This window comes from Helianthus annuus, chromosome 9, assembly GCF_002127325.2.
Source record: "Helianthus annuus cultivar XRQ/B chromosome 9, HanXRQr2.0-SUNRISE, whole genome shotgun sequence".
Classification (NCBI taxonomy): Eukaryota; Viridiplantae; Streptophyta; class Magnoliopsida; order Asterales; family Asteraceae; genus Helianthus; species Helianthus annuus.
Genome location: NC_035441.2, coordinates 170,944,579 through 170,967,190, shown reverse-complemented (window position 1 = coordinate 170,967,190; position 22,612 = coordinate 170,944,579). Strand labels below are relative to the sequence as shown.

The following is a 22,612-nucleotide window of genomic DNA, read 5'->3' as shown; positions in this document are numbered from 1 at the left end:
ATACATTTCAGTGAAATAAAAATAAATAATTGTTGGGTTTTTTTTAACGTAAGCTATTGCGAGTGTCGGTACAATACCAGTGGCGTGACTAACTAAACCAATTCCGACCGAATATCGGTACTGTTATTGGTATTGTTAGAACTGATACTGGTATCCGTTATATACACTTTTAACCCATGTAATTTTTATATAATTTGATTTTTTTTCTAATAACGTGCGTTTCTTAACTTTGTAAAAAATCTAAATACGCAATTTTGCTTAATTTTTTTTTCTTGACAGTATAATTTTTTATTAATTTTGTTCGTAAACTATACAAATACAGGTACTGTATGGTCCCACGATCAACCGATTCGATACCATACTGATACCTTAAAGAACTGAATCGATACTGACCGAATTCCCGTCGGAACGCGCGGGGGAATATCACTAGTTATCATAATAAAATTGTTAAATAAATGTATTTATTATTATAAATTATAAACCAATGGACAGACAATAACAGGTGCTGAATTTGGAGCCTCAAATATTTATACACACAACATATGTTGAAGGGTAGTATTGTAATTGAACATTTGAGTAATGGAAGATGTTATTCTTGTAAATCGGCATATTCTCCCACAAGACGTAAAATAAAGACGTTGCCAAACAAAACACACAAACCTGCAGTACCATACCATAACGGAACTCTTCCCGCTTTCTTCACCGTACCGTATCTTTCTCTGCATCCAATCAATCAATCACTGCTGGTAACACTTGATTCCAATTCTAATACGTTCTTTATTTGTAAACTTTTTTTAGTTTTGATTAAAACTGACCTTTAACAGACCAATATCGGCATGTTTGGAGCGATTCAACGCACTTCGCAGCCTGGTAAGCTCATCCGCGTAGTTTTTGTTTTATTAAATGTTGTTACTAGATTGGATGTTTATTACTTTGTAATTTTTATTAGTAGATTAATCAGAATGAAGAGTTTACAAAAATGTGTTCAGGTTTTTTCGTTCGTTTGTCTATTGTGTTCATGGTTACGATAAACTGGATTTTAGATTTCTATCAGGGTCTAATAATTAAAATGAACAGATTTGGTTATTGTTTAACAAAAATAAGGCATACTTGCCATTCACTTTGAGGGCTATGATATAATATTGGGCAAATTTATGTATGCAATTTGCATATTTGTGTTGTTTTGTATTTTGATTTGTTTGGAAAGGTTATTTTATTCTTGAAAAAACAAGAAAATTTTGCATTCTGGGTTCATATCTATGTGATAATTGCCAGTTAACATTCTCCAAAGTTGCCTGTACTTGCTTATGTGATATAACTTGTAAATATAAGTGGCACATGATGGCCCTCTAATCTAATAAAAAATGTGTAACGGTTGTTATAATGTTTCTCTTATGTGACTTTAGATTATGAGATGTGGAGGGGTTTGGGTTAGGGGTATTGTTTGACATGTGACAGATGTGAGCTCCACTATTCCACACCCAAAAAAGTGGGGTGTGGAAGCGGTGTGGCCAAGCCAGCGTGGGGTGCCATGTGGTTTTTTTTTTTAAGTTGACAATTATATAAAAAACACAATTTATATTAATTTAAAAAAAGTACATAAAAGACAATCCTAAAAATTAAAATGCTACTTATTAAATCCTAAAAAATAAAAAAAAAACCTATTTATTAAAACCTAAAAAATAAAAAATAAAAACTTACTTATTAAATCCAAAAAAAATTACGAACTATGATAAATATTAAAGTGGGGAACCCACTTAAAATCCGTATTCTTATCGTTCCTGTACCCGATCTTCGCGATTTCGACTCGATCGTCGTGGGTCAAGTCCCCGCAGGGACACAGTCGAAGCAAACTTTAAACTGATGAGCTCGCCATATGCGTTGACACGCGTTTAAGTTGTGGCGCGTGTTGCCAACGTGTTGTTGGTATCGTTAAAACAACCCCAATACGCGGTTTGACCGCGTTGAATAGTACGTTGTGCGTCAACAATCGATGTCACTAGTGCTATTTCCTCCTCTTAGGTCCAATGCACCATGTTCGGGTTTTTTCTTTTCTTTTCTTTTTTTTTTTTTTGTATGTAGGTTTGGTTGAAGAAGAATAGGAAAATAAGTAATTTGGGTTGGGTATTTATGAAGAACGTCATGTTAACCAAGATCATCCGAGTTACTACCAATGGGCCTCTCAGCCGGTTTATGTTTATTTGTTTTTTAGTTTAACTAGAATTGAGACCCGCCGCATTTGCGGCGGGGATTCTTTAGTTATAACTAAGTCGACTTAGAACCCGCACGTTATGTTAAACCTGTCAAACGGAAAAAAATAGACGATGTAAAAAACGTTCACCCATACACGCACGTTTCGTCGTGTTAACTCGCAAAATTTAGAACGAAACGAAAAAACGTTAAACCAAAGACACACATTGCGATGTGTTAAGTCACAAAATTTAGAACCAAACATAAAGCGGAAAATTTGCGGAAAATGAAAACTATAAAGGATCAAAGTTGAAAGTAAAAAAAGTTGTGAGGATAGATTGCAAAAGATAAAAAGTTTTGGGTTAAAAGTAAGAAAAAAAACAAATAGTTTTGATTTAAAAGTAATTTATGAAATACTTTTGGGTGAAAAATAAAAAAATCAATTTTTTTGGAAAACCCCTAAAGACAAGGTTACAACAACCATATGCATAACCATTTTTTCTTTGGAGAACCCCCAAAGCACACCCCGCGTTGCGGCGGGGCGTAAAACAGTGTCAAATGGTACTAATGTCACACAACCGTGATCGACCACCAACACTGACTCGACCTAGGATCTGTGTGTTGCGACGAACCTGTCAAACATGAAAAAATAGAGATAAAAACGTTGAACCACACATGCACGTTGCGCCCTGTTAACTTGCAAAATTTGAAACAAAACATAAAAAAGTTGAACCACACTCGTACGTTGCATCGTATTAACTCGAAAAATTTAGAACTATACGTAACGAAACGTAAAAACGTTAAACCAAAGACGAAAAGTATAATTAACAAAAGTTGTGAAGTTAAATTGCAAATAATGAAAAGTTTTGAGTTAAAGTTAAAAAAAAACAAATTTTGTAGGGTTAAAATTGTAAAAGGTAAAAACTTTTGGGTTAAAACTAAAAAATCAAGTTTTTTTTTTTGAAAAATCCCCCAAACACAAGTTACAAATGCTAATGCACAAAAAAGTTAGTTATTTATATATGAAATAATTAGTTATGGGTCAAACAATGTTATGTTATGTTTATTATTTGGGCCGCAGGCCACATGTATGGGTCGAACAGAAGTCTTATGTCCAGTCCATTAGTTAGCGGTTATGAACAAGGAAGTTGGGCCAAGGTTAGCGAACCGGTGTGTCTCCAAGAAATAACCGAATGGGCGGTTATTCATGAAACGTCATCTCTTTTCAATTTGAAACAACGTGACTTTTGGAGACATACCCTTTCATTCCTATAAAACCGCTGCCATCATCCTTGTTCGGTTAGTCAGTTAGTTTTGTAATCAAGAACGTGTGTTTACATTCGGTTATCATATTCAAGTTCTAGTATCATTCAAAGTTCAATTCGGTTAGTTTGTTTTGCAAATCTGTTTTTCGTTTCAATTCATCATGAACACTTGTGAATGTTGTGGGTTGTTCAAAACGGATTGTGTATGTGGTCACAATACCATTCGTTCCGATTGGTCCTGGGTTTCCGATGACGATGATACCAACATTGGTATCAGAGCCAAAGGTTTAACAGGAAGCGGAAGGGATTGTGATCAAGAAGAAAACCGGGTTCGTGGAAACAAAGGGAAATCGGTGGTTACCGATTATGGTGATGATGTTTTTGTTCGTAGTGGAGAGTGCGGCCGGGCGGCGGAAGTGGATGAGTACGCGCAGGGGAGGCCAACCATGCGGACCGGGGTATCACAAATGAAAAAGTTTCCAAAGAAAGTATTCCAAAAGGGTTTCGTGAAGAAGTACGGGAAGAAACCTAATGCACCAGTGGGTAGGCCAAGAAAACCGGGGGTTCGGTGTTTCAAGTGCAAGAAGTTCGGCCACATCGCGTCAATTTGGCCTAGTAAGTACATTATATTATCACCATTGCCAGTCGAGTGTGATTATATTGTGAAGGATACTTGCGGGGGTAAATGGGATTCAATCTGGGTTGTGGATCCCACGTTTAAAACGCATATGACGGGAAACCGTAATTTGTTTAAGTGTTTCAAGAGACACTTTGGGGTTGTAACGAACGAAAGTAAGAAAGACGTTTCGTTTGTACATGGAATTGGTGAAGTGAGAGTGCCGGTGGACGGCAAGGATAAGACAATCCCGTGCGTAAGTTACGCACCAAAACTTGACAGGAATGTTCTAAGTTTAGAACAACTCTTGTTTCAAGGGATTGAGACGGTTACTATGGGTGAGAAGTGTGTATTGAAGAAAATGTTTGGTTGTCGATCAAAGGGGTTTGACATATACGAAGACAAGTCGGAAACCGACTTGGAACAAGATTATCTTAATGATTTCTACGATAATCTTGGGGTTGATAATGGCTACAAGAAAGAGAAAGAAGAATTTCAAGAGTGTCTGGGGGATTATTATGAACGGGAATTCGAGAAGTCGAAAAATAAAAAGAAAGTGTACGATGAACGTCCAAACGCTAGGAAGGTTGTGTACTCCAAGAAAGCAAAGAAGGCTTTATTGATCTACATTGAAGGCGAGAAGGATAATCCACGCCAATCAAGGCAAATGCTTCGGGAACGGGCAATAACTCTCTCTCAACTCGAGGAGGACGTTGTTGAAAGAGGGTTAATCATGGAAAGTTGCGTTGAACCAGGGGATCTTATCACACTACACGAAGAAATCAAGAAACACCCAAGGTTCTTCGACGCACCGTTCGAGGAAGTTTTAGTTTGGTTCATCACGGATTTTCTAGGGATTGTTTGTGAGAAGGCGATGCCGCCGGAGTTAATTGATGGACGTGATCTCAGTCTCATACTACTACATCGCATCGTGAAGCATAACGGTGGGTTCAAAGAGATAATGGAGAAAGACAGTTGGGGCGATATTTCAGTGAAGTACGGCTACGACGCGGATGACGCTTACGGGATGAAGGTCGCCTACATTTATTATCTAGAGTTGGTCGAATGGTATTTCGATTACATCAAGAAGGAGCGTGCAAGAGAGAAAGTTGGCATGGCCGAAAGCTCAAGCAATTACGGATGGATCGATGATTCAAGTGACGATGACGTGGTGGTCAAGATCGAGGTCACCAACAATCGCAAGGAGTGATCGTGATCGAAGGACTCGGATGTTCTTGCTTAAGGGGGAGAATGAAGAACGTCATGTTAACCAAGATCATCCGAGTTACTACCAATGGGCCTCTCGGCCGGTTTATGTTTATTTGTTTTTTAGTTTAATTAGTTATGGGTCAAACAATGTTATGTTATGTTTATTATTTGGGCCGCAGGCCACATGTATGGGTCGAACAGAAATCTTATGTCCAGTCCATTAGTTAGCGGTTATGAACAAGGAAGTTGGGCCAAGGTTAGCGAACCGGTGTGTCTCCAAGAAATAACCGAATGGGCGGTTATTCCTGAAACGTCATCTCTTTTCAATTTGAAACAACGTGACTTTTGGAGACATACCCTTTCATTCCTATAAAACCGCTGCCATCATCCTTGTTCGGTTAGTCAGTTAGTTTTGTAATCAAGAACGTGTGTTTACATTCGGTTATCATATTCAAGTTCTAGTATCATTCAAAGTTCAATTCGGTTAGTTTGTTTTGCAAATCTGTTTTTCGTTTCAATTCATCATGAACACTTGTGAATGTTATGGGTTGTTCAAAACGGATTGTGTATGTGGTCACAATACCATTCGTTCCGATTGGTCCTGGGTTTCCGATGACGATGATACCAACAATTTATAGGTAAAAAAATGTATTTTTTTTTAAATTTGATTTACCATACCCGCTACCCCCAATGGCTACCCCCAAAGGCTACATTCAACCAGTCAACCAAAGTCCGTCATGTCACCCAACGCGCCCCACCCCCCCATTATATGGTCTTATTATATGGTTTAAACGAAATACAGATGACATTATTGGTCCTCAATTATTTGAACTGATGTGATAAGAAATGAGAACCAAAAAACATAAAATAGAAAGGGTACAAAAACATGGTGAAAAACAAGAAAATTGCATCATGTTGTGGGTAGTGGGACCCACAAAATAAAATTTGTGAATAAACAAACATAAGGTTATGGTTATCAATCTTTGTCTCTTGTATCCAAATAACTTGGCACTATGACAGTTGGACATTTTTGTATACATGCTTTACAATCATGAGAACTTTTTTAAGATGGTATAATATTCAGGTTAAAAACTCTTCTAATATATAAACCTTGTTATTCTTTTCACCTCTATATGGGTTAAAGATCTTGTAGTCTCAGATGAAGAACGCACACGCGGAACATGTAAAAAGAACGTAGGAAATACCTCTTCCAAAATCAGCCAATATTCTCGAGATAAGAAAATCAGAAAGACAACCATTTATCCGAATTCTTGCACATTAAGGGAAGCTCAAGACCCTGAAGAGACTGAAGTAGTCAATGCTCTTCGACAAACACTAATTACCGAAAACTTGTTACCATCAATACTAGATGACTATCATATGATCTTAAAGTAATTATTATTATCTCAACCACATTGTTACAATGGAATGTTATTCTTTATAGCCTTGTTGATAAGTTTCGCGTCGCATTCTTGTAGATACTTGAAAGCCATGAACTTTAACATTGAAGACACCAAGAACATGTGGATCAACATGCTTGAGTGGAGGAAAGACTTTGGAGCCGACACCATTTTGGAGGTAATTCACTAACAAACTTCACCTATTTGCAAATTCCTCTTACTTAAATCTTGTAAAAAAAATAAAAAAATAAAAAATAAAAAAAAAATAAAACTTTGCTTTTGGCAGGATTACAAATTCCATGAGTTGAATGAAGTCCTACGGTATGTTCCCCAAGGTTTTCATGGTATTGACAAAGAAGGAAGACCTGTTTACATAGAAATATTGGGACAAGTGGACCCAAAGAAGCTTCTGAGAGTAACAACTATTGAACGGTATGAGAAATACTATGTCCAGGAGTATGAGAGAACTTTATCTATACGGTTTCCAGCTTGTTCAATTGCTACAGGAAGACGTGTTGATTCCAATACGACAATTATAGATGTTCAAGGCGTGGTATGACATGAATTAGTTGAGTGATGTAAGTTTAATCTTTGGAGCTAAAACTGTTTTTGTAACTGTAATATGTTTATCTTTAGGGCGTATGGAACTTAACAAAACCAGTGATTGAACTCATTAGGAGGCTGCAACAAATTAACACCAACTATCCCGATGTATGTTGTTTACATAATGACGAAGTTTATCGCTTTTTCAACGTAAAGTATGTTGTTTACATACATACTATAATTTGGGACATGAACTATGCAGACACTTTGCCAGATGTTCATCATAAATGCTGGTCAGGGGTTTAAGATGCTATGGAACATGATTCAATCATTTCTTGAACCCAAAGCAAAATCCAAGATTCATGTAAGTTGACAATATGTTTTTTTGCATGTTCATGTCACTGTGGTTTTTTCCTCTGATAATTTACATCCTTATTAGGTCCTCGGAACCAAATATAAAAGCACATTGCTTGAAGTAATTGATGCCAGGTAAACCTTTGTAAGATATGCAAGATTGAGTGGTTAAAGGTTATGCATTAAACTTGATGCTGATACGTCTTTTTAATGTCATAGCGAGTTGCCAGAATTTCTAGGTGGTTGTTGCAAGTGTGCAGAAAAAGGAGGTTGTATGCGATCTAATAAAGGACCTTGGAACGACCCTCGTATTGTGAAGGTAAACGGAATAAAGATTCATTTTATTTAAAAGTAAATTCATGATCTTGTTTATGTTTGCAAACCTCATATGATATCGTCTTGAATTCAGGTTATTTCAAGTGGCAAAACAAAAGACTGCATTTCAAGACTAGAGTTAAACAGGGAAGGAATGATACATGAGACTGGACGATGTTCCTCATCGGTACCATCTTATGCCCTTATTTTACATTAAAATTAAAACGAAGTTATAAAAAGAATGATTAAATAGTCGAAATAAACAGTTATATATTTTTGCTGATCTTCATACACTACAGGATGGTGCATTTGTACACAGAAATCATTTATCCAAATCGACTACTTTGGTAAGCGATCACCTTGGTCCGGTTGAATGTAAGTATTAGAAATTGTAAATATATACAATCTGGGTATTAATAAGCTTTTGATGGTTAAAATTACCACTTAACCATTGTATGTCATTAAAAGTATATATTTCGTCCAGCTATGTATGTATTCTCTGTATTTGGTTCTATAACTGGAAATCAAGAATTCAAGATATCTCATTACTACTTTCTTTATTAGAAAACCAATGCTTCTGTTTTTGTTTTGCAAGTAGGCCACATTTTATATATTTAAGAATTTTTGCATGTTGTTGGGCCAGTTTTGTTAATTTTGTTCTCTGTTGGGCCAATTTGGCCCAAGTTTATAACAATAGAAAACGGTTAGCCAACTCATAGCCGAAAGAAATTACAAAACAAACCAAGTTAAGGAAGTTGCTTGGTTTACACATTCAAATAACGAACTTCTTGGTTAAGGTTCGGTTTTAAGTCAAGATCAACCCAGGCCCAGCCATAAAGTATATACATATAGTACACAAAGTTGAACCGAAGATGTTGTAGCTTGCTTAATTTGAGTTGAGTAAATAGTGTATGAAACGGGCTACATATAAAAAATGGGATTTCAGAAAGTTGAAATTATTTGAAATAAATTTGAAGTAGAAAAGTTGCTGTGAAAATAATCAAAGTATCACTGTTATGTATTGATAATTATATGTGCTTGGTGAAACATTTGTTGAGTTGGGTTTAGTGTTACACACGTTCTTGATAAGTAACCATAAAGCTAGATAAAGTTAGCGAATGTAGATAAAAGTTTGATGATAAATGACAAAGTTTGATGATAAATGACAAAGTTTGATGACAAAATACAAAGTTATTAATGAAATATTGAAATAATACATCCCATCAAGAGTATTTATCCTTATAATGAAATTCATTTTCGACCTACTTTATCCTTATACTGAAATTCATTTTGGACCCACCAGCGAAACATGGTTTCTGTTATGGATGTTCATAGTTTGGTTCGACCAGTTTTTATAAAAATTTTGCATCAAACTACTAACTACGCTTCCGGGAAACGAAACCAACCACGCCAGATTGTGTTGGTCAGTCAGACCAACCAGTTTGACGCTTTAAAAGTTCGGCTTTGACGGTTTGATGATTTGAGCCTGTTTTATCTTTTTTTTTTCAATATCGTAAATTTGAATAAAAAAACTTAAAATGATGATACAGATCGGAATTGTAATACATATACATAACTACATATTCCAAAAATGAAAAAAAAAACATATATAAATAATAGAGGGTCAATGCAGTTTACACGGTCGTGTTCCAAGTTTTAAAACAAAACATTTAAACTGTTAAACGGCAAAAACAGAACCTCGGACCAAATCGTTTTGACCTTAAACCAGCCAAACTCGACGACTTGATGTGGTTTGACCAGTTCGGTCGGTTTCAGCACTTGTTAAACACCCCTAGTTTCTTATTGCAAACCAACGTTTGCTTTGGAGATAATGAGTTGTGAACTTCAAAACAAGATTAAGACTAAAGTGTTTTTTTTTTTTTTTGAACGGCTAATTTCTTTAATTAGCCTGTCGTCTGTGGGACTTGAACCCAAGACCTCCCCCTTCTCAACCTTGGTGTTTTAAAGGCTTTGCCTTTGCCAATGGACCACCACCCCATTGGTAAGACTAAAGTTAATAGCGGATAATAATATTTGTTGAAAAAACCCCTGAGTAGTGCCATCCTCATGGATTTGGGCCCGGCACATATGGATCCACAAGTTTAGCCCATCTCTTAAATAAAGGGGACTCAATACACAAGAGAAGATCCCTGACTAATGAATCTTACGAGGAGGAGACACTCTTTATTATTCTCAACATCATCTCTCACCTTGATTATTCTCAACACTCTCATATATATATATATATATATGTGTGTGTATGTGTGTATTAATTTTCATAGTGATTAGAGTGAACCCTATACTTGCTTAAGCTTCGGGGTTGGTCCTGAGACCCCAATCTCTACCCCTTATCAACGAGTTTCTTTGTTACGTTTGACAAATCTGATCAAGGATGGAGTAGACAAAGTGTGCTGGTCCATCTTGATCACTACTGTGATGATCCAGATAACCCTCTCGGTGGATACTTTTAGCCACGCTACTGGTACCATTCATGAGACATTGTTTGTACAAATGCTAGTAGATAAGCTAATATATCTATGGTCACATGGATACAACCTTGGGCATAGTGGGATACTTGAACTTAAGCCATGACAAAAGTATGATATTTAATTAAAATGAACATCTTGATGTACGAGATATACAAGTAGATTGAGCAACGTGTACTTGTTCTTTACACTGAACGTATTCAACTCTCGCTAACCTACACACATCTTCACACTATCATCTTTCTTCTTGACGAACATCACAAGAGCTCCCCAAGGCGAAATACTCGGCCTGTGAAATCTTATCGAGAAGGTCTTGTTATTGGGTCATCAACTCTTTCATTCCCTATGGAGACAAATGCAAAAAGTGCTTTAGCGACAGGATGAGTCGCCCCAAGCAACAAATAAATTTGAAACTCTACAAGTAAGTTCTCGCTCTGGAAAGTCATGCACTACGAGTACATCTTTCATATTTTTTGTTTTAACTTTAGCATCAATAATTGTGTGCCAGGTAAGTTCCACACCCTTGCTTTATAAACTTCAAACCTTGATTAGGGGAGGAGGGGTGGTTCACTAGTGATAGTTTCTTCACTCCCACTATCCAATCAAATCATGCCATGTCATCACCCAATATTCTATCACTAGTGATATAAATGTAGGGGGTGGTATCACTAATGATGGAATTCTATCACTCCCAAATTTTTTAAATTTTCATTTTAAAATTAGAAATTAACAATTAATTTCAATTAAACCCAAATTTTTCATCCCAGATTTTTTAATTTTTTTAATTTTAATTTTCATGACCAAGCCAAAATTATAAATTTCAATTAAACCCAAAAGCCCAAATTTAAACGAACCCAAAAGCCCAACATGAAGGTTCGTCAAATGTGAAAGGTTCGTCAAATGTGAAAGGTTCGTCAAGCAATAAAGAAGCCAAACATTCGAAATTTTCAAACTTTTCAACGCGTTATACACTCCACGCGTTACAAAAATAACGCGTTATAAACATACCGGCGGCGGTGTTCCGTGTTCGTTCCACACGTGACCGGGGTGGTATAACGGACCACCCCGTGTGTCCTTATAAAAAATGACCTTCAACACTATGCACACTTTCTCATCTTTCTCATCCACAGATTGTGATTTAGGACATTAATCCAAAACAACATTTTAAATAGTCAATTTGGGGCGTTAGAAATAATTACAGTCAAGAGAGTCAAAAATCAAAATAAATTCATATGTCGAACTTAAGCGAAAAAAAAAAGGAACAAAACAAAACAAAACCTGTCTTGCTTAGGGGGAGGGGTGGTTCACTAGTGACACTTTCTATCACTCACACTGTCCAATAAAATCGTGCCATGTCATCAACCAAATTTCTATCACTAGTGATTGAAATGTAGGGGGGTGATATCACTAGTGATGGAATTCTACCACTCCCAAATTTAAAAATATTTACTCTCAAATCACAAACAACAAGTGTCCACGTGTCCAGAGCATATGCAGATGCCTTCCTTTCTCTTTCATGAAACACACGTGTCATGCCCACATGCAACATGCAGATGCCTTCCTTTCTCTTTCAACGCGTTATACAAATAACGCGTTTTGTTTTTAACGCGTTATATTAAGTCCGGCGGCGGTGTTTCGTGATGGTTCAACGCGTTATGATGGTCCATAACGGACCACCCCGCCTCCCCTTATGATGACGAGAATCATCCTACACCCCCATGAAATACAAAAGATACAAACATTGTAAAAGACTGAATTTCGTGTTTAAGGTTTTGTACATACAAGAACTAAAATAATATATGTTGATCTCTCCTCGGTTCCTGTTCCACAACGTCCAAGGGCTAATCCCCCACCAGCCCAAACTATCCTTTTATATAAGCCTATAGATTAGTTATTAGGCCCAATATTGAAGTCCAGTTATTAAAGCTAGTATAGCCCAAGTCCGATAAGCAGTTTTCATCACATACGTATGTTGTAGCCTGTACTTTAGGAGGTGAAACTAAAACAGTTTGAAGTTTGATAAATTATCATCTATTTGTCTCAATTCATTTTTTAGTTGTTTTGTTTTTAGTTTATTCTCTCTATAACCTACAAAATACAAAACCTATCGTGATTATATATTTCGTAGTTATATTAACATATTTATTAAGTAATTTATATGCAAAACAGGTACATAAGATGTACTGATCCGGATGTACTCAAATTCTTTTATTAGATCAGGTTAGGTCGAGTCACACCACTAATTTTTTTTTGAACGGCAAATGACAATTACTACTCTATTACACCAATTATTCTAAATTATTCATGTTGTCAGGTTTGAACCTGAGACCTCCTCTCTAAAAGGCAAGTGCATTTATCAAGTGGGTGTACTTTAACCTATCTTAACTTCACCTAAGTGTCAATCAACATTTCTTCCCCATTTCACTCTGCCTCACTTCAAAAAAAAATGGTTTTACGCCATTAACTTTATCTAACCGAACCTTTTAGTGGTTTTTGGTTGGAAAAAAGAAAAGAATAATTTATCCAATCTCTTAACATTCGGTTAACATATTAACATATAACCCCTTTAATACCTTTTAATATCAGGAGGAAATGGTTTGCAATATCAGTTAATATGTCATGTCATTATTAACACCTTAAAATTTAACTATTAGAGTACATCCCATGACCTAATATGAGAACGACTCATTAAATTGTCGTAGACATCTATTTTAAGGAAATGTCTTGTTAATGTTGAGTAGTAAATGCGATTGTCAAAACATCGGGTCACATCAACATAATTATATTATTTTTATTATTATTATTATTATTATTATTATTATTATTATTATTATTATTATTATTATTATTATTATTATTAAACGGCAAACTTAAACACCCGCTAAATCTACTTCTAGACAATTACATCAATGTCTAGTACGGTATAAGAACTCACACCACTTGGAGTGGGTGTGGGAATAAGCAAAACCTTACAACACTCAAAATGTAATAAAAAAGCTCGATGAGCGCCGTAAATCAAATTCCATGGATATGTGACATTTTTGTTGGTTCAATCAATCGTGCAGCATAAATTTCACAATGAAGTGTCATTAAATCGTTATTTTACTTCAAAGTCCTTTTAAAAGGTGATTTTTTTCAACACATGTCAAGTTTCTAATTAGCTTCTGTAGAAAGCCAATTATTTCTAAATGGTCATAGTTAGAAGGTCGTTTAGGTCTAATAATGGGCAAAAAAAAAAAACTATTTATCAAGAGTTGCACATTGGACTGTCGATCCGTAAATGCCATTGTTATATACAATATTATGAACATCAAAGAACAACCTATGATTATTGTGAACGATGTACTTATAAAATGTTACAAGGATTAATGTAATCTTGATCAACGACATACCAAACATCGCATCTGTGGCATGTTCTTGGAGTTGAAGGAACAACAACATCAACTTTCTTCTCATCTTTCTTTTCATCTTTCTTTTCGTCTTTCTTCTCATCTTTTTTGTCATCTTTTTTCTTTTCTTCTTTAGCAGGTCCAACGCTTACTATGTGTGCAGATTTTCTACACTTTCTCACCTTTCTGATGATGGATACAGGATCAGCTTCACCAATTACGGTTGCTGTGTTTTTTGAAACATCAAGAACTATCGAGTCTATTCCCTTAATGGATGATATCAACATCATTACTTTCTTCCTGCACTTTAAACAAAGTAGATCCACTGACAAAACTGTTTTCTGCAAACACAAATGGTTAACTTAACTCATCTTCTCACTGACACCATGTTCAATGACCCACCATAGTAATAAACAAGACTTGAAAGCAAAAAAATGTATAATGGCGATTTTTTTTCGTGAAGTCTCGAAATGTGTTTGGCTTCTAAGTGATTGGTACTAACGGATGCAAATAGTGTTTAGGAGGATCTAGTACGTTTTGACAGAGTCTATGATGAGTTGGCAAACATGTATTAAGAGTATTCACATTCGGTAATTCAACTAGCGAATCACCTAGAAGCCAAACATATTTCAAACTTACTCCAAACCACCTAAACATAGTAAACTCCGATGAGTGATGACATAAAGTGGTGAGTAAAATACGCTAGTATGTAAAACACAATACACAGGCTGAGGCAAATTGTGTTGAAATTGAGAAGATGAATGAACCTTTGCCGTAACAGACATGGTTAATAACTGCAAAATATATATGTATATTATTGCTATATACTCTTGGATTTGATTCCAATAATGATATGAACAAATTGTCTTCCTACATGTATATGCAATAGAGAGAGGAACGAATGTATGGATATAGTTATGCCAGTTAGTGAGTATTAAATGGTTCACCTATTAAGTCCGGTACACATTTAATTATGTATTGGTTGGTTAACATTTACTATGATATATTGCATATTGTCACATCCACAGCCAGTTAATACCGCCAAAATCTCTATAAATACTAAATTATTTCAGAACTCGCGTTCAGATGGTTTACCAACCTAAGAAGTCATATGGGGATGATCATAGGCAAACAAGCCATAGTTCTTGAATAGAATATATATGTTAGGGTCACATGAATTATCTTAGTTAGAATTAACAACATCACAATTGACAATTATCAACTTTCTGATTGGGACTTTGACTTTTCCTTTTTTATGTTATTTTTGTGTTTTTGTATTTTTTATGCTTTTACCCCTCAACTTATAGCATTTACACTTATAATCCCTTAACTTTCTAAATATTTTTATATACGTGTCGGTATAAATTGAACTTGATTTACGTTTCAACGTAAATTTTTTTTTCTGGAAATGAGTTGTGTCAAATATAATACGTTTTCGTGCTTATTTTTATGTACGTTTTCAATTGGTTTACGTTTTGACGTAAATTTTGTTCGGAAACGAGTCGGGTCAAATATAATACGTTTTCATTAGACGATATAAATTCGAGTCATTTTACGTTTCGACACTGCTACAACGTGTTGTGTCATTCTTTAACTTAAAGAAAACACTATTTTCTTGCGTACTTATATTTATGCACGTGTCGGTATAATTCAAGTTGGTTTACGCTTCGACGTAAATTTTCTTCGGAAATGTGTCGGGTCAAATATGATACGTGTTTATGCTTCTTTTTATGTACGTTTATAGTCGGTCTACATTTTGATATAAATTTTTCTGAAAACCAGTCGGGTCAAATATAATACGTTTTCATTAAACGATATAAATTTGAGGTACTTTACGTTTCAACACACTACATTTCCATTTAAATTTTGTTAAAATTGAGTCGCCCCCGCCGTAGAGCGCGGGGGTAACCCACTAGTTTATTATATAGATAAGATCCATTGTAATTTTCCTTATTATAACTAGAATTCAGGGGCGGCTCTTGGCCGGCCAACCCATGCCGTCGCTCAAGTCCCAAATTTTTAAAGGGCCCAAAAGGTTTCTTTAAGCTTTTAAATATATATTAAATGATATATTTAATATATGCATCCAGTTATTATGCCAAAGAGTGTTTGTGGTGGAGTGGAAAAACCATCTCAAGATAATGTAAATGTCTCAAGTTCAAGTCTTGGCTCCATTACGAAGGTTTTATTTTTTCAATTCATTTAATAAACACAATTTTGGGCCCAATTTTTTTTGGTCACCCAAAGCCTAATTTTTTTTGAAAATTCTCGGGACGGCTCTGCTAGAATTTATTATAAGATTCGTCTTTGATTGATCACAATGTAGAAACCAAGGCGGAACTCATGCAACTTAGCATGATATGAGGTCAAATCAATATCCAATTGAGCTTTTTCCGGATCACAATGCAACTTAGATCAATCTAATTTGGTAAAATTCATTTTTGTTTAATATGAGGTCAAATCAATATCCAATTGAGCTTTTTCCGGTCCAAACACCCATCAATATGGGTTGTTGAATGATCGGGATGTGCCATAATGACATTTCTTAATTCCATGGTGATGGTAGCATATATATAGAATTCGCAAAACATTTTTGTTACCTATTGCATAGAACACGAATATTCATGGATCGAGCCGATCCTGTTATTACATCGGTTATGTAGAAATTAAAACCACTCTTCTTCTATGTTGGTGACCATGTCAGGATAAGTTTTCTACTCGATAGAGACTACTGCTTCTTGTTTGGAATGGGGTGCGAGTATACTTCCTATATCTCAAGGGGGTTTAGGTGTGACTGAAGTGAAAATGTTTAAATAATGGGGATTGAAATTGAAGAAAATAATAATGGCATGTCGAAAAAAACTTTCTTCACCTGGGTGTGACACACACTCCTAAAATATAATATTGAGGATTGAAATTCGCAAATTAAAAATGTATTTTACAAAATAGTGGTATAAAGCTGGTTAAAAGTTTGATTAGTAATCATCCCTAATTTCTAGCTTATGCATGCACATTTCATTCAGCATGTTTTAATTATTCAATTTCAACACGTACATTCAAATTATACATCAACTAGTTGTTTAGCCCGCGTTACGCTGCGGGTCTTAGTATTTTTCTTCTAGTATTTCACACCAGTGTTTGGTTTTGTTGTTGCTGGCCTACGCCTAGGCTGATCTACGTATGTTTTTGAGGCAGTGGCATGTATTCGTTGACGATGTATATATTGTAGCATGATTGGACAGTAATGATGTTGTCTAAATGTTCCTGCTCGCTTAACGCACATGTCACCAGTATTGCGCCTGCATATAGGCGCGATAGATGATATTAGTGTGCAAAATATTCAAAACATAAAAATACATAAAAAAAAAAAAAAAACACCTTCAGGCAAGATCCAAGAATAAAGTCTAAATCTAATTCAAAGCCAAAAAAAAGTGAAGGCAGCAAGCTCCCAATCTTTTCTAAAATACAAAACAAAAGAAAGAAATTAACTGTAAGTTATGAGTACCAAAAAAAATTAAGATGACGCAACATTAGTGATGTTTCTGTGTACAAGCTCAATAACTGTAATGTATGAAATAGAAAGCCAACCAAAGCTGATGTATTCCTAATTTTTCACAATAATGAATCAACAAATTATCAAAGGTATAGTTTAGATAAGAAATTAGCAAACTTTTAACGGTTCAAGCACCACTGTCACGTATGGGTTCTCAAAATTTTCTACAAAGCATATGCACCAAGGAACCAAACAGGTTGATAAAATCCAACGTATGTATACGGTCCATAATGGATACTGACCTTAATCCATATCTTTTAAATCAATATTAATAATTAAAACTATAGCTTAATAATCTATTTCTTTCGATAAAAAAGTAACCATATTACTAATTAAACAACGTTGCTTAGATATATAAGAATATATGTATATAAACACACACTCACACACATAATTTGGGGTTTAATTTAAACGTGCTAAACGAGCGAGCCAACGGGCCTACTAATGAGCGAGCCACGAACCTAACCTACTTTGGCTCGGGTTCGGCTCATTTACAAACCGAGCCAGCTCATTTACAAACCGAGCCAGCTCATTTAAAACCAAGCTGACTTTGAGCCGAGCTTTTTTCGAACTTTCTTCAAACGAACTTCGAACAAGCATCGAGCCACGGGCTTTTTAAACAGCCCTAGATCCATTTAGTTAGTCTTGGATTAGATTATACTAGCTATGATCCATTGACATGTCTAAGTGGGCTCTATATGTTTCCCCAATATTTATCATTTCTGTATATTTACACTAGTAGGAAAGTCATGCGATGCAGCGGTGGGGACAGTTTACAACGTGTCCTCGTTTTCTGTTAGCTTATCAATTCCCGATTTTAACAAAATTTAAATAGAAACACAAACGCAACAGTACCTCCAACTAACATATTAAAAAAGGTACTAAGAATTAAAATATTATAGTGGGATTCCCCCGTCCTACGCGACAGGAATTAGGTCAATACCGCGGTTTGGTTCGTTATGGTACCGACACTCATTATTACATCAAAAAGAGAAAACCCAAAAAATAAAGTTGTTATTTGCCCAAAATGATATCACCATATATTTTTACATTGATGGAAACCATAAAACCTAATACTGGTACCGTTACCGATATTGTTCGGTTGGAATCCGTTTGGTTCGTTGCTTTATCAGCCCTTGTATAGCCAACTTCTTTTTCAACAAAATTTATATCGGGTCGAGTAAAAAAATAAAACAATTGTATGTAGCCTTTTTTTAAAGGCTAACAACACAAGTATTAGGTGAAAATCAAATTAAATAAAAACTAAATGTGTTAAAATCATTTATCTGTAATACCTTATGGGGTGAAATTAAAGATACTTGTATATTTTTTTAGTTATATAAATTACTAATCCTTTTCATCATATTGATTTAAATGGTTCATCTACACCTTTGTATTGGATTTCAGAATATAAAAAATATTTTGGTACTTATTTTAAATATTAAAACTTTCGGTTAATGCATATTATCGAAGTTGCTTTGTCAAGTGGGTTTGTGGGAACTGCTTTGATTATAAGACCTGTAGTCGTTGTGATTTTCAAAGCCAAACACTCCCTACACACGCGCTGAACGGCCCCGGTGGGCGTTTTTGATAGAAAAAAGTCAAAGGGCGTCCAATATTCCACGCCGGAAGGGGGAAGATCTTGACCAATTGAAACGTTGCAACGGTAAAAAAAACGGCTAGTTCATTTATTTTTTTTATTCATCCATTTTTTATATAAATACCCTCATCCCTTATTCATTTTATACATACCATAACCAAATAACTCTTTCACCCACAAAATTTTATTCAACCTTCACTCATTTTATAAAAAAATGGATTCCCCCACTTCCTCTTCGTTCATTGCAAATTATTACTACAAAAATTTCTTAGCGGATGAGGATGACTCGACCGATGAGGAGCTCGAGCAAGAGGCGGTTACGAGTGCGTGTGAACTAGCGGCTCGTTATTCTAAACATTGTAGCGAGCCTCACCGTGAGAGTTTACCAAGAGAATATATTCAACGAGACCAACAAGCGGCAAACGACCGGTTCATAAAAGATTACTTTGCTGAAGCGCCTACTTACCCAAACCCCGAATTTTTTAGGCGTCGTTTTCGGATGAGTAAACGTTTATTTCTACGCATCGTTGAAGACTTGGAAAACACGTATGATTATTTTAAACAAAAGGCTGATGCGAAAAAAGGTACTTGGATTCACCGGTATTCAAAAGTGTACTTCAGCTCTACGGGTCCTTGGGTACGGAAACACAACTGACATCAACGGCGAATATTTAAAAATGGTCGAGAAAACAACGCGAAATACCTTGGAGCATTTTTGTTAAAGAACATTACTATTTTATTATTTATTTACATGCATTCATATTTTTTTATTTTTTTATTATTTACATGCATTCATATTTTTTAACTTGGGTTAACGTTATAGTTTTTGAAAGGTGTTATAGAGTTTCATGGTCCCCGTTATCTGAGAATGCCCACTTGGTCCGACCTTCAAAAAATTTACGAGGTCCATGCTGAGCTCCATGGTTTACCGGGCATGATCGGAAGCTTGGATTGTCGACATTGGCAGTGGTATAATTGTCCGACCGCATGGCAGGTCAACACACACGAGGTGATCAGGACGGACCAACTTTTATTCTTCAAGCGGTTGCCTCACAGGACCTTTGGGTATGTTCGACTTACTTTGATGTTGCAGGGTCATGCAATGATTTAAACGTTTTCGAGCAGTCTCCATTGGTAGAAGACTACATATTTGGTCGAGCTGCCAAAGCATCTTTTTATGCAAACGGGAACTACTACTCGCATGAATACTATTTACGCGATGGAATTTATCCGAAGTATTCAATTGTCGTGAAGACGTTCAGGGACCCGTACAATGAAAAAATAGCTCACTGTAAAAAGGTTCAAGAATCTTCACGAAAGGATATTGAGAGATGCTTTGGGGTTCTTCAACAACGGTGATATTATTTAAGAAATCCTTGTCGTGCATGGAGCAAAGAAAAAATGAGAGATCCGATGTATGCTTGTAAAATAATGCATAATATGATTTTAGAAGATGAAGGAAAAGCAATATGCCAGAACTATGTACAGGAAGACGTTCAGGAATATCCACAAGAAACAATGAAAGAAGAAGTGAATAATGCACATGAATTGCGGTCTCAAGAGGCACATTATGAGTTAGCGCTTGATTTGGTCGAACACGTGTGGTCAGTTCGTTATATTCCAAACGAGGGTGAGCAAGAGTCAGATGACGAAGATGGCGGGAATGGCGAAAGCTAGGCGAGAATTATCTCCTTCCACCATAACTCACCATAGCTGACCTCCGTCCAACCACCACAACCCACGAACACGCCACCGTAAGCAGTATTTGGTTGCAAAATCGAAGCCATTTTTATGACGGTTCGTCAAACTCTGCCCACTACAATATCTTATTATTTTGTGGTATCAATTGGATGCTTTTTTGATTCGAGATTAAATGGATTGCGTTTTACGGAAGAGGTTGAATGAATTGTGTTTTATGGAAGAGGTAGAGTTATTATTAGGACATAATTGTTTGGTCAGTGGCCTTGAATATGCTTGGAACAAAGTCCACAATCTCAAGGCAAGTCCATTACATTTTATAGTATTGATTCATTATTTATCCATTTCCTTTTTATATTGATCCATTATTTTATAATTTCAACAGTGGGCTTAAATCTGTTTGGAATAAAGTCAACAAACTCAAGAGCAAGACATTGCGTTTTATGATAATGACCCATTATTTATCCATTTGCCTTTTTTATATTATTGTTGAATTATTTTCTGCATTCTGTTTTTATCCATAATCTATATCTATATCTATATCTATCTATACTATATAATAAAAGAAACTAATAAATGGACACTTGTCATTATTCTAAACCATCATTAATTATATATAATAATTATTTAATTTAAATTATTAAATTAATATGTTTCAAACATTTAATAAATTACGGATAAAGTTCCATAAAACATCTTATTATTTATTTATATTAATTACTAGGTTAGAAATTATATCTTAATTCCTTAACCGTAGATAATTATTATTTAATTTAAATTATTAAATTTATAGTAAAATGTACGAATAGTCCCTGCGGTTTTGTAAAATAACACATATAGTTCCCAACTTTTGGATATTACACCGGTGCTCCTTGTGGTTTGACAGTTTGTTACTCGGATAGTCCCTGAAGTGGATGGGGGTTATTTTTCTCAGTTAAGTGGGTATGAAATGACCTTAATGCCCTTATTATATTAATAAATATTAAAAGATAAAGTTAACTCAAGTATCCCCACCCCACCCTCACCCTCACCACTTGCAACTCCCTCATCGATACTCGGATAGTCCCTGAAGTGGATGGGGGTTAGTTTTCTTAGTTAAGTGGGTATGAAATGACCTTAATGCCTTTATTATATTAAAAAATATTAAAAGATAAAGTTAACTCAAGTATCCCCACCCCACCCTCACCCTCACCACTTGTAACTCCCTCATCGACACACGCCTTCTTCGTGCATTTTGCAAAAGTTGGGGACTATATGTGTTATTTTACAAAACCACATGGACTATCCGTGCATTTTACTCTTAAATTTAAAATATGTTTATCTAATTGGATAATTGCTATATGCCTTATCTGGACATTTCAACATTTTTTAGAACAATAAATTAAGACCACTATTATTTAAATAAAACTTGGGTTATTAAATGCATGTTCACATGACTGTTAAAACTCGTGAGAAAATCGATGATACAATATGTCTTTTAATCAACGGTTCAAATGCTTTCATATTTGTAAACTTGACAAACATCACAAGTTTTGATCATACATGACACAAAATTTTGTTTGGATGTCAGAAAAGCGTCGTAAAAATATATTTATCTAATTGGATAATTGCTATATGCCTTATCTGGACATTTCAACATTTTTTTAGAACTAATAAATTAAGACCACTATTATTTAAATAAAACTTGGGAAATGCATGTTCACATGACTGTTAAAACTCGTGAGAAAGTCGATGATACAGCCTGTCTTCTAATCGATGGTTCAAATGCTTTCATATTTATAAACTTGACAAACATCACAAGTTTTGATCATACATGACACAAAATTTTGTTTGGATGTCAGAAAAGCGTCTTAAAAATATCGTTTTATAATTGTTAAATCTTCGTTATTAACTATTTGATTTTTTATTTACTTAACCCGTGTAATACACGGGATTATAATCTAGTATCTTATATTTGATCCATTGCGTTTAGAGATATATGATATCCTAGATAT

At 35.3% G+C, this 22,612-nt stretch overlaps 2 protein-coding genes across 4 annotated transcripts; one reads left to right on the top strand and one right to left on the bottom strand.

The window, feature by feature from the left end:
* The first annotated feature begins 527 nt into the window (after positions 1-527).
* Positions 528-8,464, top strand: LOC110879545 (phosphatidylinositol/phosphatidylcholine transfer protein SFH6). 3 transcript variants are annotated; one of them, XM_035977863.1, is made up of 11 exons: positions 528-746; positions 825-870; positions 6,440-6,671; positions 6,759-6,858; positions 6,967-7,233; positions 7,317-7,391; positions 7,486-7,587; positions 7,663-7,712; positions 7,797-7,896; positions 7,987-8,079; positions 8,192-8,464. In XM_035977863.1, the coding sequence occupies exons 1-11, from the start codon at positions 543-545 to the stop codon at positions 8,276-8,278; spliced, it is 1,356 nt and encodes a 451-aa protein (XP_035833756.1). In that variant the 5' UTR covers positions 528-542; the 3' UTR covers positions 8,279-8,464. The 3 variants fall into 3 exon arrangements, with proteins under 3 accessions (XP_035833756.1, XP_021983708.2, XP_035833755.1); XM_022128016.2 differs by having other exon boundaries at positions 6,434-6,671; XM_035977862.1 differs by having other exon boundaries at positions 6,425-6,671.
* A 5,187-nt stretch (positions 8,465-13,651) lies between these two features.
* LOC110879546 (heavy metal-associated isoprenylated plant protein 2-like) lies at positions 13,652-14,668 on the bottom strand. Its single transcript, XM_022128017.2, has 2 exons — positions 14,535-14,668; positions 13,652-14,108 (listed from the first exon to the last, which is right to left on the bottom strand). Exons 1-2 carry the CDS (start codon positions 14,550-14,552, stop codon positions 13,725-13,727), a joined length of 402 nt encoding a protein of 133 aa, XP_021983709.1. The 5' UTR covers positions 14,553-14,668; the 3' UTR covers positions 13,652-13,724.
* Positions 14,669-22,612: the final 7,944 nt, after the last annotated feature.